This window comes from Balaenoptera ricei, chromosome 16 (genome assembly GCF_028023285.1).
Source record: "Balaenoptera ricei isolate mBalRic1 chromosome 16, mBalRic1.hap2, whole genome shotgun sequence".
Lineage (NCBI taxonomy): Eukaryota > Metazoa > Chordata > Mammalia > Artiodactyla > Balaenopteridae > Balaenoptera > Balaenoptera ricei.
Genome location: NC_082654.1, coordinates 6,407,768 through 6,426,402, shown reverse-complemented (window position 1 = coordinate 6,426,402; position 18,635 = coordinate 6,407,768). Strand labels below are relative to the sequence as shown.

At 40.9% G+C, this 18,635-nt stretch overlaps 1 protein-coding gene across 4 annotated transcripts in view; it reads left to right on the top strand.

Moving 5' to 3' along the window:
* The window catches only part of FANK1 (fibronectin type III and ankyrin repeat domains 1), a 127,356-nt gene that overhangs the window by 83,785 nt on the left and 24,936 nt on the right, over window positions 1-18,635 (top strand). For all 4 annotated transcript variants that reach the window (XM_059900757.1, XM_059900759.1, XM_059900756.1 and 1 more), the window contains exon 2: window positions 15,808-15,985. In XM_059900757.1, the coding sequence (XP_059756740.1) occupies window positions 15,808-15,985 (178 nt within the window). The remainder of the gene's footprint in view (window positions 1-15,807; window positions 15,986-18,635) is intronic.

Below are 18,635 nucleotides of genomic sequence, written 5' to 3'. Positions count from 1 at the left end.
TTCCTACCCGCTTCACAGCGTCAAGGTGAGTGTGGCCAAATCTGTCTGCTTCTTGGCCTCCTGTGGTCCTCCTAGACCATCTTATCTTCCCTTTTATGGACCGAGTCCCTGAAGACAAGCAGCCTCCTGAACCCGGGGCTGAGAGGGAGCTGCCCTCGCTCCCTCCTCCTGCTTGGACATCCCCACACTTCATTCATTCAAACAATCACCTGGCTTTCATTGTCTTCCCTGTCACTCGTTAAGTTCTCTTGGTCATTTAAAAATACGCTTTGGGTTCAAGCGGGTTCACAGGTCAAACCTGACTTAAAATGAGTGTCTGGAGGAAATCTGGAGATCTAACCAGTAGTAGATTTTTCACTCCAGGTCTGCATATTGCATCTCTGTTGCTGAGAGGGAGCCTGTGTTTTAACCCTGGTTCTGCCAGGTACTGCGCTGTGACCTTGGGCAACTTGCTTAAACTCTCTGTGTCTGAGATTTTTTATAATGCAGATGATAAAAATCCTTATAGCTTATAGAGTTGTAGTGGAAACTAAATGAATGAATAAAGCATCCATGATGGCGCCTGTCAGAAAGTAAGTGCCACGTAACTTGTACTGTAGTCATTGCTGTTCTCCCAGGAGTAGGGCCTGTGACTTGTCGTTTCTGTCAGCTCTCCTGGAGGCTCGGAGTTGACCCGTGCCTCTCTTCCCTTGGCACAGTGATGTTTGCACTTTGGCTAGTGACTTGTTCCTATGTTTATTTTAGAATCCATCCTAAAACTAACATCCTCAAATACGTGTATTAGCCGGTCACGACAAAAATACCAGAATTTTTATCAAAGAGAAAACACAAGCTGCAGTATATGGGCACAACGCTGTAAGAGTTAAAACACACCTGTCAAATGACTCTAGGCTGGCTGAAAACCAAAACAAAACAAGTTTGCTTTCATCCCCTATTTATTTTTTGGCCACCTAGAAAGCCATCAGCTGTCACCTGATGAGGACATTCACTCATGGGCTGACCATCTGGGTCCTGCGTGGCGTTAATAGTTTTCTGCCCAAAGCGGCTCTTGCCTAGATGGAGAACTGCATCTTGATAAGCTGTGCTTCAAAGTAAAGAAGATGTAGAACATCATTGCTGGTCAGCACACTAACCTTCGGGGTCTGGGCGAGTAAAGTGGTGCAAAGTGGTGTCTCGGGGTCAGCCAAGTCTGTGCTATGACGGCCGTGCCTTCAGTCAGTTTTCATTCATGGGTGCTGAACCTCGGAGAGGCTGTGGGTCTGAGAAACTTGGATCACTCCTTAAAAAAAAAGTGAGTAACAATAAATTAACTTTCTAGCACCACCGCTTTTCCGGTGTACCAGATCTGGAGGGGGTGACGGCTAGCAGGGAGGGCTGTGACTCTCTCCTGAGCCTGCAGCTGGCGGTGGGCATGTTGCCGGGGCTGGTGGCAGTGGACCGTCTGTGGCCAGTGCCAAGCTAACAGGTAGAGGTCTCTGGTTATATGCCTGTATCAATGATTAGTAAAGAGCAAAAGGCATGAGAGACACGTGCATAACTGGGAATAGTATCTTTTTATTCCTCGTATAAATTTGTGGTGAACCATTTGGTTGGTCCCTTTGGAGATCTGGCATTCGTTGAGAATTTCTTACCTATCTTAATTTACAAAGGGATTGTTATTTTTCTCTCTCTTTTATAAAATTGAAGTATAGTTGATTTACAATATCATGTTAGTTTCAGGTGTACAGCACAGCGATTCAGTTATACGTGTGTGTACATATATATATTATATATATATATTCTGCTTCAGATTCACTTTCCTTATAGCTTATTACAAAATATTGAGTATAGTACCTTGTGCTATACAGTAGGTCCTTGTTGGTTCTCTATTTTATATACTGTAAAGTAGCGTGTATATGTTTTTTTTTTTTTTTTGGATACAAGTCCTTTATTGGATATATGATTTTCAAATATTTTTTCCTAATTCATGGCATGTCTTTACTTTTTTTTTTTTAAACATCTTTATTGAAGTATAATTGCTTCACAATGGTGTGTTAGTTTCTGCTTTATAACAAAGTGAATCAGCTACACATATACACACGTTCCCATATCTCCTCCCTCCCGCATCTCCCTCCCTCCCACCCTCCCCATCCCACCCCCCTGGGCGGTCACAAAGCACCGAGCTGATCTCCCTGTGCTATGTGGCTGCTTCCCACTAGCTAGCTATTTTACATTTGGTAGTGTATATATGTCCATGACACTCTCTCACCCTGTCACATCTCACCCCTCCCCCTCCCCATATCCTCAAGTCCATTCTTTAGTAGGTCTGTGTCTTTATTCCCATCTCGCCACTAGGTTCTTCATGACCTTTTTTTTTCCCCTTAGATTCCATATATATGTGTTAGCATACTGTATTTGTTTTTCTCTTTGTGACTTACTTCACTCTGTATGACAGACTCTAACTCCATCCACCTCATTACAAATACCTCCATTTCATTTCTTTTAATGGCTGAGTAATATTCCATTGTATATATGTGCCACATCTTCTTTATCCATTCATCCGATGATGGACACTTAGGTTGCTTCCATGTCCTGGCTATTGTAAATAGAGCTGCAATGAACATTTTGGTACATGACTCTTTTTGAATTATGGTTTTCTCAGGGTATATGCCCAGTAGTGGGATTGCTGGGTCGTATGGTAGTTCTATTTTTAGTTTTTTAAGGAACCTCCATACTGTTCTCCATAGTGGCTATATCAATTTACATTCCCACCAACAGTGCAAGAGTGTTCCCTTTTCTCCACACCCTCTCCAGCATTTATTGTTTGTAGATTTTTTGATGATGGCCATTCTGACCGGTGTGAGATGATACCTCATTGTAGTTTTGATTTGCATATCTCTAATGATTAATGATGTTGAGCATTCTTTCATGTGTCTGTTGGCCATCTGTATATCTTCTTTGGAGAAATGTCTATTTAGGTCTTCTGCCCATTTTTGGATTGGGTTGTTTGTTTATTTGTTATTGAGCTGCATGAGCTGCTTGTAAATCTTGGAGATTAATCCTTTGTCAGTTGCTTCATTTGCAAATATTTTCTCCCATTCTGAGGGTTGTCTTTTTGTCTTGTTTATGGTTTCCTTTGCTGTGCAAAAGCTTTGAAGTTTCATTAGGTCCCATTTGTTTATTTGTGTTTTTATTTCCATTTCTCTAGGAGGTGGGTCAAAAAGGATCTTGCTGTGATGTATGTCATAGAGTGTTCTGCCTATGTTTTCCTCTAAGAGTTTGATAGTGTCTGGCTTTACACTTAGGTCTCTAATCCATTTTGAGTTTATTTTTGTGCATGGTGTCAGGGAGTGTTCTAATTTCATACTTTTACATGTACCTGTCCAATTTTCCCAGCACCACTTATTGAAGAGGCTGTCTTTTCTCCACTGTATATGCTTGCCTCCTTTATCAAAGATAAGGTGACCATATGTGCGTGGGTTTATCTCTGGGCTTTCTATCCTGTTCCATTGATCTATATTTCTGTTTTTGTGCCAGTACCAAACTGTCTTGATTACTGTAGCTTTGTAATATAGTCTGAAGTCAGGGAGCCTGATTCCTCCAGATCCATTTTTCGTTCTCAAGATCGCTTTGGCTATTCGGGGTCTTTTGTGTCTCCATACAAATTGTGAAATTTTTTGTTCTAGTTCTGTGAAAAATGCCAGTGGTAGTTTGATAGGGATTGCATTGACTCTGTAGATTGCTTTGGGTAGTAGAGTCATTTTCACAGTGTTGATTTTTGCAATCCAAGGACATGGTATATCTCTCCATCTGTTTGTATCATCTTTAATTTCTTTCATCAGTGTCCTATAATTTTCTGCATACAGGTCTTTTGTCTCCTTAGGTAGATTTATTCCTAGATACTTTATTCTTTTTGTTGCAATGGTAAACGGGAGTGTTTTCTTAATTTCACTTTCAGATTTTTCATCATTAGTATATAGGAATGCAAGAGATTTCTGTGCATTAATTTTGTATCCTGCAACTTTACCAAATTCATTGATTAGCTCTAGGAGTTTTCTGGTAGCAGTTTTAGGATTCTCTATGTATAGTATCATGTCATCTGCAAACAGTGACAGCTTTACTTCTTCTTTTCTGATTTGGATTCCTTTTATTTCTTTTTCTTCTCTGATTGCTGTGGCTAACACTTCCAAAACTATGTTGAATAATAGTGGTGAGAGTGGGCAACCTTGTCTTGTTCCTGATCTTAGTGGAAATGGTTTCAGTTTTTCACCGTTGAGGACAATGTTGGCTGTGGGCTTGTCATATATGGCCTTTATTATGTTGAGGAAAGTTCCCTCTATGCCTACTTTCTGCAGGGCTTTTATCATAAATGGGTGTTGAATTTTGTCAAAAGCTTTCTCTGCATCTATTGAGATGATCATATTTTTTCTCCTTCAATTTGTTAATATGATGTATCACGTTGATTGATTTGCGTATATTGAAGAATCCTTGCATTCCTGGGATAAACCCCACTTGATCATGGTGTATGATCCTTTTAATGTGCTGTTGGATTCTGTTTGCTAGTATTTTGTTGAGGAGTTTTGCATCTATGTTCATCAGTGATATTGGCCTGTAGTTTTCTTTCTTTGTGACATCTTTGTCTGGTTTTGGTATCAGGGTGATGGTGGCCTCGTAGAATGAGTTTGGGAGTGTTCCTCCCTCTGCAATATTTTGGAAGAGTTTGAGAAGGATAGGTGTTAGCTCTTCTCTAAATGTTTGATAGAATTCGCCTGTGAAGCCATCTGGTCCTGGACTTTTGTTTGTTGGAAGATTTTTAACCAGAGTTTCAATTTCAGTGCTTGTGATTGGTCTGTTCATATTTTCTATTTCTTCCTGGTTCAGTCTTGGTAGGTTGTGCATTTCTAAGAATCTGTCCATTTGTTCCAGGTTGTCCATTTTATTGGCATAGAGTTGCTTGTAGTAATCTCTCATGATCGTTTGTATTTCTGCAGTGTCAGTGGTTACTTCTCCTTTTTCATTTCTAATTCTATTGATTTGAGTCTTCTCCCTTTTTCTCTTGATGAGTCTGGCTAATGGTTTATCAATTTTGTTTATCTTCTCGAAGAACCAGCTTTTAGTTTCATTGATTTTTGCTATTGTTTCCTTCATTTCTTTTTCATTTATTTCTTTTTTTTTTTTTTTAAACATCTTTATTGAAGTATAATTGCCTTACAATAGTGTGTTAGCTTCTGCTTTATAACAAAGTGAATCAGTTATACATATACAATATGTTCCCATTTCTCTTCCCTCTTGCATCTCCCTCCCTCCCACCCTCCCCATCCCACCCCTCTAGGTGGTCACAAAGCACCGAGCTGATCTCCCTGTGCTATGCGGCTGCTTCCCACTAGCTATCTATTTTACATTTGGTAGTGTATATATGTCCATGACACTCTCTTACCCTGTCACATCTCACCCCACCCCCTCCCCATATCCTCAAGTCCATTCTCTAGTAGGTCTGTGTCTTTATTCCCGTCTTGCCACTAGGTTCTTCATGGCCTTTTTTTTTTTTTTTTTCCTTAGATTCCGTATATATGTGTTAGCATACTGTATTTGTTTTTCTCTTTCTGACTTACTTCACTCTGTATGACAGACTCTAACTCCATCCACCTCATTACAAATACCTCCATTTCATTTCTTTTTACGGCTGAGTAATATTCCATTGTATATATGTGCCACATCTTCTTTATCCATTCGTCTGTCGATGGACATTTAGGTTGCTTCCATGTCCTGGCTATTGTAAATAGAGCTGCAATGAACATTGTGGTACATGACACTTTTTGACCTATGGTTTTCTCAGGGTATATGCCCAGTAGTGGGATTGCTGGGTCGTATGGTAGTTCTATTTGTAGTTTTTTAAGGAACCTCCATACTGTTCTCCATAGTGGCTGTATCAATTTACATTCCCACCAACAGTGCAAGAGTGTTCCCTTTCCTCCACACCCTCTCCAGCATTTATTGTTTCTAGATTTTTTGATGATGGCCATTCTGACCGGTGTGAGATGATATCTCATTGTAGTTTTGATTTGCATTTCTCTAATGATTAATGATGTTGAGCATTCTTTCATGTGTCTGTAGGCCATCTGTATATCTTCTTTGGAGAAATGTCTATTTAGGTCTTCTGCCCATTTTTGGATTGGGTTGTTCGTTTTTTTGTTATTGAGCTGCATGAGCTGCTTGTAAATCTTGGAGATTAATCCTTTGTCAGTTGCTTCATTTGCAAATATTTTCTCCCATTCTAAGGGTTGTCTTTTGGTCTTGTTTATGGTTTCCTTTGCTGTGCAAAAGCTTTTAAGTTTCATTAGGTCCCATTTGTTTATTTGTGTTCTTATTTCCATTTCTCTGGGAGCTGGGTCAAAAAGAATCTTGCTGTGATGTATGTCATAGAGTGTTCTGCCTATGTTTTCCTCTAAGAGTTTGATAGTGTCTGGCCTTACACTTAGGTCTTTAATCCATTTTGAGTTTATTTTTGTGCATGGTGTCAGGGAGTGTTCTAATTTCATACTTTTACATGTACCTGTCCAATTTTCCCAGCACCACTTATTGAAGAGGCTGTCTTTTTTCCACTGTATATGCTTGCCTCCTTTATCAAAGATAAGGTGACCATATGTGTGTGGGTTTATCTCTGGGCTTTCTATCCTGTTCCATTGATCTATATTTCTGTTTTTGTGCCCGTACCAAACTGTCTTGATTACTGAAGCTTTGTAATATAGTCTGAAGTCAGGGAGCCTGATTCCCCCAGCTCCATTTTTCGTTCTCAAGATTGCTTTGGCTATTCGGGGTCTTTTGTGTTTCCATACAAATTGTGAAATTTTTTGTTCTAGTTCTGTGAAAAATGCCAGTGGTAGTTTGATAGGGATTGCATTGACTCTGTAGATTGCTTTGGGTAGTAGAGTCATTTTCACAATGTTGATTCTTCCAATCCAGGAACATGGTATATCTCTCCATCTATTTGTATCATCTTTAATTTCTTTCATCAGTGTCTTATAATTTTCTGCATACAGGTCTTTTGTCTCCTTAGGTAGGTTTATTCCTAGATATCTTATTCTTTTTGTTGCAATGGTAAACGGGAGTGTTTTCTTAATTTCACTTTCAGATTTTTCGTCATTAGTGTATAGAAATGCAAGCGATTTCTGTGCATTAATTTTGTATCCTGCTACTTTACCAAATTCATTGATTAGCTCTAGGAGTTTTCTGGTAGCCTCTTTAGGATTCTCTATGTATAGTATCATGTCATCTGCAAATAGTGACAGCTTTACTTCTTCTTTTCCGATTTGGATTCCTTTTATTTCTTTGTCTTCTCTGATTGCTGTGGCTAACACTTCCAAAACTATGTTGAATAATAGTGGTGAGAGTGGGCAACCTTGTCTTGTTCCTGATCTTAGTGGAAATGGTTTCAGTTTTTCACCATTGAGGACAATGTTGGCTGTGGGTTTGTCATATATGGCCTTTATTATGTTGAGGAAAGTTCCCTCTATGCCTACTTTCTGCAGGGCTTTTATCATAAATGGGTGTTGAATTTTGTCGAAAGCTTTCTCTGCATCTATTGAGATGATCATATGGTTTTTCTCCTTCAATTTGTTAATATGGTGTATCACATTGATTGATTTGCGTATATTGAAGAATCCTTGCATTCCTGGGATAAACCCCACTTGATCATGGTGTATGATCCTTTTAATGTGCTGTTGGATTCTGTTTGCGAGTATTTTGTTGAGGATTTTTGCATCTATGTTCATCAGTGATATTGGCCTGTAGTTTTCTTTCTTTGTGACATCTTTGTCTGGTTTTGGTATCAGGGTGATGGTGGCCTCGTAGAATGAGTTTGGGAGTGTTCCTCCCTCTGCAATATTTTGGAAGAGTTTGAGAAGGATAGGTGTTAGCTCTTCTCTAAATGTTTGATAGAATTCGCCTGTGAAGCCATCTGGTCCTGGGCTTTTGTTTGTTGGAAGGTTTTTAACCAGAGTTTCAATTTCAGTGCTTGTGATTGGTCTGTTCATATTTTCTATTTCTTCCTGGTTCAGTCTCGGCAGTTTGTGCATTTCTAAGAATCTGTCCATTTCTTCCAGGTTGTCCATTTTATTGGCATAGAGTTGCTTGTAGTAATCTCTCATGATCTTTTGTATTTCTGCAGTGTCAGTGGTTATTTCTCCTTTTTCATTTCTAATTCTATTGATCTGAGTCTTCTCCCTTTTTCTCTTGATGGGTCTGGCTAATGGTTTATCAATTTTGTTTATCTTCTCAAAGAACCAGCTTTTAGTTTCATTGATTTTTGCTATTGTTTCCTTCATTTCTTCTTCATTTATTTCTGATCTGATCTTTATGATTTCTTTCCTTCTGCTAGCTTTGGGGTTTTTTTGCTCTTCTTTCTCTAATTGCTTTAGGTGCAAGGTTAGGTTGTTTATTCGAGATGTTTCCTGTTTCTTGATGTAGGCTTGTATTGCTATAAACTTCCCTCTTAACACTGCTTTTGCTGCATCCCATAGGTTTTGGGTCGTCGTGTCTCCATTGTCATTTGTTTCTAGGTATTTTTTGATTTCCCCTTTGATTTCTTCAGTGATCACTTCATTATTAAGTAGTGTATTGTATAGCCTCCATGTGTTTGTATTTTTTACAGATCTTTTCCTGTAATTGATATCTAGTCTCATAGCGTTGTGGTCGGAAAAGATACTTGATACGATTTCAATTTTCTTAAATTTACCAAGACTTGATTTGTGACCCAAGAGATGATCTATCCTGGAGAATGTTCCATGAGCACTTGAGAAAAATGTGTATTCTGTTGTTTTTGGGTGGAATGTCCTATAAATATCAATTAAGTCCATCTTGTTTAATGTATCATTTAAAGCTTGTGTTTCCTTATTTATTTTCATTTTGGATGATCTGTCCATTGCTGAAAGTGGGGTGTTAAAGTCCCCTACTATGATTGTGTTGCTGTCGATTTCCCCTTTTATGGCTGTTAGTGTTTGCCTTATGTATTGAGGTACTCCTATGTTGGGTGCATAAATATTTACAGTTGTTATACCTTCCTCTTGGATCGATCCCTTGATCATTATATAGTGTCCTTCTTGGTCTCTTGTAATAGTCTTTATTTTAAAGTCTATTTTGTCTGATATGAGAATTGCTACTCCAGCTTTCTTTTGATTTCCATTTGAATGGAATATCTTTTTCCATCCCCTCACTTTCAGTCTGTATGTGTCTCTAGGTCTGAAGTGGGTCTCTTGTCGACAGCATATATACGGGTCTTGTTTTTGTATCCATTCAGCCAGTCTGTGTCTTTTGGTGGGAGCATTTAATCCATTTACATTTAAGGTAATTATCGATATGTATGTTCCTATTCCCATTTTCTTAAATATTTTGGGTTTGTTATTGTAGGTGTTTTCCTTCTCTTGTGTTTCTTGCCTAGAGAAGTTCCTTTAGCATTTGTTGCAAAGCTGGTTTGGTGGTGCTGAACTCTCTCAGCTTTTGCTTGTCTGTAAAGGTTTTAATTTCTCCATCAAATCTGAATGAGATCCTTGCTGGGTAGAGTAACCTTGGTTGTAGGTTTTTCTCCTTCATGACTTTAAGTATATCCTGCCACTTCCTTCTGGCTTGCAGAGTTTCTGCTGAAAGATCAGATGTTAACCGTATGGGGATTCCCTTGTGTGTTATTTGTTGTTTTTCCCTTGCTGCTTTTAATATGTTTTGTTTATATTTAATTTTGGATAGTTTGATTAATATGTGTCTTGGCGTGCTTCTCCTTGGATTTATCCTGTATGGGACTCTCTGTGCTTCCAGGACTTGATTAACTATTTCCTTTCCCATATTAGGGAAGTTTTCAACTATAATCTCTTCAAATATTTTCTCAGTCCCTTTCTTTTTCTCTTCTTCTTCTGGGACCCCTATAATTCGAATGTTGGTGCGTTTAATGTTGTCCCAGAGGTCTCTGAGACTGTCCTCAGTTCTTTTCATTCTTTTTTCTTTATTCTGTTCTGCAGCAGTGAATTCCATCATTCTGTCTTCCAGGTCACTTATCCGTTCTTCTGCCTCAGTTATTCTGCTATTGATCCCATCTAGAGTATTTTTAATTTCATTTATTGTGTTTTTCATCATTGCTTGGTTCCTCTTTAGTTCTTCTACATCCTTGTTAAATGTTTCTTGCACTTTTGTCTATTCTATTTCCAAGATTTTGGATCATCTTTACTATCATTATTCTGAATTCTTTTTCAGGTAGACTGCCTATTTCCTCTTCATTTGTTAGGTCTGGTGTGTTTTGACCCTGCTCCTTCATCTGCTGTGTGTTTTTTTGTCTTCTCATTTTGCTTATCTTACTGTGTTTGGGGTCTCCTTTTCACAGGCTGCAGGTTTGTAGTTCCCGTTGTTTTTGGTATCTGTCCCCAGTGGCTAAGGTTGGTTCAGTGGGTTGTGTAGGCTTCCTGGTGGACGGGACTAGTGCCTGTGTTCTGGTGGATGAGGTTGGATCTTGCCTTTCTGGTGGGCACGTCCACGTCTGGAGGTGTGTTTTGGGGTGTCTGTGGCCTTATTATGTTTTTAGGCAGCCTCTCTGCTAATGGATGGGGCTGTGTTCCTGTCTTGCTAGTTGTTTGGCATAGGGTGTCCAGCACTATAGCTTGCTGGTCGTTGAATGAAGCTGGGTCTTGATGTTGAGATGGAGATCTCTGAGAGATTTTCGCCATTTGGTATTACGTGGAGCTGGGAGTTCTCTTGTGGACCAGTGTCCTGAAGTTGGCTCTCCCACCTCAGAGGCATGGCCCTGATGCCTGGCTGGAGCACCAAGAGCCTTTCATCCACATGGCTCAGAATAAAAGGGAGAAAAAAATAGAAAGAAAGAAAGAAAGAGGATAAAATAAAATAAAGCTATTATAATAAAAAATAAGAAAAAAAATTATTAAGAATAAATGTGTTCAGAAAAAATTTTTTTTTAATTTTTAAAAATAAATTTATTAATTTTTTATAGTAAAGAATAAGAAAAAATTAAGAAAAAATTTATTAAGAAAAAATTTTTTTTAATTTTTTAAAATAAAAAATATGAAAAAACTTAAAAAATTCTTTTTAATTTCTAAAAATAGAAAATAAGGAAAAAATTATTAAGAAAACATTAGGAAAAAAAATTTTTTTAAGTAAAAAAAAAAGAAAAAAAAGGACGGACCTAACCCTAGGACTAATGGTGAAAGCAAAGCTATACCGACAAAATCTCACACAGAAGCATACACATATACACTCACAAAAAAAGGAAAAGGGGAAAAATTAATATATCCTGCTCCCAAAGTCCACCTCTTGAATTTGGGATGATTCGTTGTCTATTCAGGTATTCAACAGATGCAGGCACATCAAGTTGTTTGTGGAGCTTTAATCCGCTGCTTCTGAGGCTGCTGGGAGAGATTTCCCTTTCTCTTCTTTGTTCGTACAGCTCCTGGGGTTCAGCTTTGGATTTGGACCCGCCTCTGCATGTAGGTCACCTGAGGGCATCTGTTCCCCGCTCAGGCAGGACGGGGTTAAAGGAGCAGCTGCTTCAGGGGCTCTGGCTCACTCAGGCCGGGGGGAGGGAGGGGTACAGAGGCGGGGTGAGCCTGCGGTGGCAGAGGCCGGCGTGACGTTGCAGCAGCCTGAGGCGCGCAGTGCGTTCTCCCGGGGAAGTTGTCCCTGGATCACGGGACCCTGGCAGTGGCGAGCTGCACAGGCTCCCGGGAGGGGCATGTGGAGAGTGACCTGTGCTCGCACACAGGCTTCCTGGTGGCGGCAGCAGCAGCCTTAGCGTCTCCTGCCCGTCTCTGGGGTCCGCGCTGATAATCGTGGCTCGCGCCCGTCTCTGGGGTCCGTGCTGTTAGCCATGGCTCGTGCCTGCCTCTGGGGTCCGCGCTGATAGCCGCGGCTCGCGCCCATCTCTGTAGTTCGTTTAGGCGGCGCTCTGAATCCCCTCTCCTTGTGCGCCGGGAAACAAAGAGGCAAGAAAAAGTCTCTTGCCTCTTCGGCAGCTGCAGACATTTTCCCGGACTCCCTCCCGGCTAGCACCGAAGCCTGAGCCTCAGCTCCCAGCCCCGCCCGCCCCGGCGGGTGAGCAGACAAGCCTCTCGGGCTGGTGAGCGCTGCTCGGCGCCGAGCCTCTGTGCGGGAATCTCTCCGTTTTTCCCTCTGTGCCCCTGTTGCTGTGGGATCCACGCTGATAGCCGCGGCCTGCGCCCGTCTCTGGAGTTCGTTTAGGCGGCGCTCTGAATCCCCTCTCCTTGTGCACCGCGAAACAAAGAGGCAAGACAAAGTCTCTTGCCTCTTCGGCAGCTGCAGACTTTTTCCCGGACTCCCTCCCGGCTAGCACCGAAGCCTGAGCCTCAGCTCCCAGCCCCGCCCACCCCGGCGGCTGAGCAGACAAGCCTCTCGGGCTGGTGAGTGCTGCTCAGCACCGATCCTCCGTGCGGGAATCTCTCCGCTTTGCCCTCCGCACCCCTGTGGCTACGCTCTCCTCCGTGGTTCCGAAGCTTCCCCCCTCTGCCACCCGCAGTCTCCGCCCGTGAAGGGGCTCCTAGTGTGTGGAAACCTTTCCTCTTTCACAGCTCCCTCCCACTGGTGTAGGTCCCATCCCTATTCTTTTGTCTCTGTTGTTTCTTTTTTCTTTTGCCCTACCCAAGTACGTGGGGATTTTCTTGCCTTTTGGGAGGTCTGACGTCTTCTGCCAGCGTTCAGTGGGTGTTCTGTAGGAGCAGTTCCACGTGTAGATGTATTTCTACTGTATCTGTGGGAAGGAAGGTGATATCCGCGTCTTACTCTTCCGCCATCTTGCCCCTCCTCCCTAGTGTGTATATGTTAATCCCAGTTTTCTAAGCTAGATGTCTTTGGAATAGAAATTTTACTCAGCTTCTACTTGTACTGAGGGTAATCCACAACAGTCTACCAGTACTGGTCTTTGAATGGTTTTAGGGGGCTCTGAAGGAGAAAAAAAAAGAGTTGCTCAGCGGCAGTGTCATAATGTAAGGGTGTGAGTAACCATTATGTTCCCCAGCCAGAGTTGCTGGGACAAAATGAGATGAGTCATGTTGAAAGACCCATGTCTGACACGTGGTATGTGATCGTTAATTCCTCTCCCCACGGGGTTAATTAGTACTTAGAACACTGAAATAGGTTTTGCTAAGAAAACCAACAGCTCCATAAGAGTAATGTATAGCATTTCTTTTTACAGTTATTTCTTAAAAATCAATATTGCAAACATACCAAAATAAATGAAAATCAGCGTATACCCCAATGTACCACATAGGTTTCAAATGTTAACATTTTGCCATAAATGCCTTAAATTCTTAATGACATGAAACCTTACAAATATAGTGGTAAGTCACCTTCCCTCCCTTAGCACATACCTCATCCTTTCCCTGACTTTTGCGAGAGAACTGTATCCTGGCCGTGTGCATTCTTCCCATCAGTGTTTTTAACTTAGACTACATACCTATGTATTCATAAATAATATATAGTGTTGTATGTTCTAAAAAGTTTACATAAGCAGTATAATAATGTAGTGCATCCTTTGAACCTGTGTTTTTCACATACTCATTTGAGGTTTGAGTGTAGAACTACTTCCTTTTTGCTGCTGTGTAGGATACCATTGCCTGAAATATTCCATAACTGATTTAGATACTTCATATATGTTATGTATTTATCACAAAACACTGTGAGGTGTTTTCAGCTTGGTTTCAGAGCATGTATTCAAACCCAGGTTTCTCCAATTCCATTAAGCCATGCTTTCAATAAATATCAGGAAAATAAAGTTGGAAAGAATGAGCTGGCAGGCTGTCTGCTAGTGTGTATCTCTGGGATCTGAATGTAAGGGAAGTTGGTGGTTATCTCTCCTCCTGGCCTGGGGCAGGCAAGATCAGGGCAGCCTAGTCTGCACTGGGGCTGCACTGGGGCTGCACTGGGGCTGCGCTGCAGGAGGGCCCAGGGTCGGCAGAAGTCAGCTGCAAATGTGGTAAATCAATGACATTTAGAAAAAAATTGAAGTTGATTTACAATGTTGTGTTTCAAGTATACAGCAAAGTGATCCAGTTATACATATAAAATGCGTACATATATTCTTTTTCAGATTTTTTCCATAGATACTGAGTATAGTTTCCTGTGCTATATAGTAGGTCCTTGTTGTTTACCCATTTTATATATAGTAGTGTGTATATGTTAATCCCAAACTCCCAATTTATTTCTCCTCCCCACCCCTACCCCCTTTGGAAACCATAAGTTTGTTTTCCACGTCTGAATCTATTTCTATTTTGTAAACAAGTTCACCTGTATCGTTTTTTTAGATTCCACATAAAAGTGATATCATATGATACTTATCTTTGATTTTTTTCACTTAGTATGATAATCTCTAGTTCTATCCATGTTGCTGCATATAGCACTATTTCATTCTTTTTAATGGCTGAGTAATATTCCTGTGTGTGTGTGTGTGTGTGTGTGTGTGTGTGTGTGTGTGTGTGTGTCAGTGGACACTTAGGTTGCTTCCATGTCTTGGCTATTGTGAATAGTGCTGCTGTGAATATTGGGTGCATGTATCTTTTCTAATTAGCATTCTCTCCAGATATGAATAACATTTTTGAGGCCTGAAAGACCCTGAGGGACAGAGAGAGGTTTTAAAAGAAGTGTAAGTCATGGACCCAGCCCTCAAGGAATTTAAAATCTAGCAAGGGAGACAAAACTAACATGAAACAGAACAACTGGATGCAGAACAGCTCAGGTGCCTGCTGTGCCCTCTGCCATCTTTTACGGAAATGGGATATCCTGTATCCTGTTTTTTTCTCCACATCTTGATTCCTCCCTCAACAGTACCTTCTGGAAATCCTCTCAAGGCATCTAGCATAGAACTAATTTATTTTTAAAGCCTGTGTAATATTCCATGCTATGGACATATCATCATTTATTTGACTATTCTCTTATTAATGGGTCATCTCCTTTTCACTGTTAATGGCTAAAAAACTGTAACAGTTAATGTCCTTGTATATATGTCCCTGTGTGCTAGATTTCTGCAGGAGAGTTTACCAAGAGTGGCATGATTGGAGGGGAGAGTATATGTATTTTTAATTTTAATTGATGATGCCAGATTGCTTTCTAAAAAGGCTAGAATTCATATTTCCCCACCACCAGTGTATGAGTGTCCTCTCCTGACATTGTCACTTCTAACAGTTATATCTCTTTTTACGTGTCTGACAGTATATAAAGTTATATCTAATTATCATCATTTTCTACAGCCACTAGGGAATATAAATGCCTTTTTTGGACATTATGTTGGTTATTTTTGCTGTGTTGGCTACTGCTTGTCTTTTGCCTGATTGATATTATTAGCCTTTGGGTTTTTCCTTGGTTAGTTTGTAAGAGCTGTTTATATAGAACAGATATCAACACTTTGTCATCTGTGTTACAAATATTTGGACCAGCAGTATCATTTGTCTATTGGCTTTGTTTACCAGCCAGATCACTGAAGGATGATAGCAGCAAACTGAGTTTCTTCAGCTCAAAGAAAAATCTAAATAGTTCCATAAGTTAAGTAACCTTTTGGAAGGGTCCATGAGTAAAGTATGAAGTCAATGGGTATGGTACAATCTGCTCGTTGACGAATGTGGTAACTCACTGCATCAGCTGAATTTTCTATCACTCATGCTTTTCTGATGTTCTTCAAGCCACAGGGAGGAATACTTACATGTGTGCCTGACGTATAGGAAAACACAGTTTGATTTTCAAGCAGCTCTAATGCACTCAGCTGATCTCTCTTCCTTACGGAAATAGAGTCCTGAAATACTGTATCTTTTAAAATTTTTATCTTTTTAGAAATCACACCATCCTCAAAGCCTCATCCACCTGTTGTGGGCAAAGTGACTCATCACAGCATTGAATTATACTGGGATCTGGAGAAGAAAGTCAAGCGGCAGGGACCCCAGGAGCAGTGGTTCAGGTTTTCTATTGAAGAAGAAGACCCCAAAATGCACACTTATGGTATCATTTATACGTAGGTGCAATGTTGACCTGCTTAACATTTTGCTTGGATTTCTTGATTAGCTGGAATGGTTTCTGTTGTCTCCAAGAAGACTCATTTTGAAATTGAAGGGATGAGTCAGCATCATTTGCATTCATTCTTTTCATGAGTGATGAATTTTGGAAAATAAGCGTGAGCAGTCGCTTTGAAATTAAACCTCCTAGACCTTTGAGAGCTCCTTAGGCTTCTGAAATATTCTAATGGTATATTTTAAAAGTCCAAAACGTAGAGACAGAATCAAAGGAGAGTTGGATGAAATCAGATGAGGTTCCCCTCAGGCTGTTCTGTTCACAGATGTGACAACTTCCCGACCTCGGGTCACACCACTGTTCCCTTGTTAACTCTTTCCAACCAACCTGCTATCTCTCTCAGCCTCCATCAGAACCTGTCTTTTTTGCCTTTTCCTTGAATGCATTTCCTTCTATTTTTATACAGCTGGTTCCTTTACACCATGCACATATCATATCAAATACTGGCCCCTCCTCAAAAGGCCACCCGAAGTAGGCGTTCTTCCACCCAGCTGTCCTCTCTGCCATGACCTTGTTTCGTTTGCATTGTGAAACCTAGCTCTGCCGGAGTCATTTTACTGTTTACTGTTCGTTTTCTGTCTCCCTACCAGCATCTAAACTCCACGAGAAGCAGGTAAGATTCCTGTTTGCTTGAGTCTCTTTCCCCAGCTCCTGGACAGCGCCAGCACATAGGAGGCCCTCAAAATATTTGTTGTGTGAATAAATAAATGAATGCAACAGGAATAATCAAGAGGTCATTTTTTTTTTTTCTTAGCCTTCACTTCAATCCTTATTTCTTCCTTTGACAGCTTTACTGCTTGCAAAATGACTTTGTGTTTTAGGAAGAAGACCAGAGATGAGATGCAGATACGGTTTTATATTAAACTTTTAATTTTGACATAATTGTAGCTTCACATCTGGCTGTGAGAAATAATACAGAGAGATCCCAGGTACCTTTTACCATTTTCCCCGGTGGTAACATTACAGAAAACTGTAGGGCAATATCACAGCCGGCATCCTGGCACCGCTGCAGTCAGGGAACAGTTGCAGCGCTTTGCTGGACTTTTCTCCAGGTGGCATTGTGGTAAGGGTGCTGATGTGAGGGTACCTACGCAGGCTTCGACTGTTACCTGAACCATGGTATCCCTGCGATTTGATGAACGATTCTTTGTACCTAGAAAGGAAAACATGCATTTACCTGAAATGTAGTTGCCATATGAAAATAATTCCTGGCCCGACTACTTGAAATGTTATTTTAATCATGTCATGTCATGTGTTATTCTCTGGTAAGTAGTTTCCACCCAAAAGCATGAATGATGATATAACAAGTATTTCCGTGGAGAGAGAAAAAGGTATTTCATTTCGCCTGTTTCTCTTGCACCACAAGCCATGCTTGGGCAGGTTAGGTGGGGCTGTCCTGGGTGCTCCTTTGTGTCTCCATTTCTCCTTTGCTGGGTGATCAGCCATGTCCACTGGCCTCCAGCCTGTGTGTCTCTGTGTTGTTATGTTTTCCCCAGAGACCTGAGTGCTGTCTGGCCCGGGAACTTACCTGGATGGTTGTCTGGCATTGCAGAGCCAGCAGCGAGGCCTTCAGACCCCCAACTCTAAGCGAGGTTGTGAGATGCTCACGTTCCCTCAGAGAATTAGCACAAACCTTGACACTAGGTGGCAGAGTTAGACTGTGTTAATCTTGACCTCTTCTCTCCATTATATCACTTTTCCCTAGGTGTATCGTTAAAACTAGCAAATGCCTTTCTTTGCAAAAGCGATTATCTAGACTATCTGACCCTGGGATTGTGGATTTAAGAACTTCGTTTTGACTTGTCAGTTTCTGATCATCTTCTCCAACAGCCAGTCTTGAATCAGTGCTGTTGTCTTTGACGTGGGCTCTCCTCACAGCCAGTTATATCTAGTTTTCATGCGCTCTCCCTTTGCACATCCCTTCTATGCTTTCCCTTGTTAGATTGTGGCATTTCCCCTACTAGGATGCAAGTAGGATCTGTTTTCTGACCAGTCATTGCTGAATCCCCAGGTCCTACAACCGTCCAGCTTATTTGCTGATTGAATGAATTGGCCATATCCCTCTTTTCTTGCCCTCTATTCCTTTCTTCTATCTTGTTAGGTTAATTTTCTTTTTAATCTTCCTTTTGTCAGATTGTCTTCGATGGGTTTCCATTGCTTGAAGAATGAAGGTCCAACTCCTTACACTAACATCTGATGCTTTTCACAGTTTGCCCACAACCTGCCTTTCTTGCTGTTTCTTATTTCTGGGCATAAACCTTCCGACGAAATCTGCTTTACTGTCCTTTGAGTATGCCTTGACTTCTCCTGCATGTGTGTTCAGCTGTTTTCTCTGTTCAGACAAATCTCCCCTGCTCCATCCTTTCTTCCACCCAAGTCAGATTCTGCCTCGACTGAGAAGCTCCCTTTACTATCCTATTATCTACCCCTCTAAATTCCTGTGATAATTGGTACCCTTATCATGCATTTCATTCATTCAGTCAGCACCTACTATGTGCAACACACTGTTTTGGATGCCAGGGATACAGCACTAGACAAGCAGACAAAAATTCGTCCCTCATGATGAGGAAGACAAGTGATAAATAAGATACATA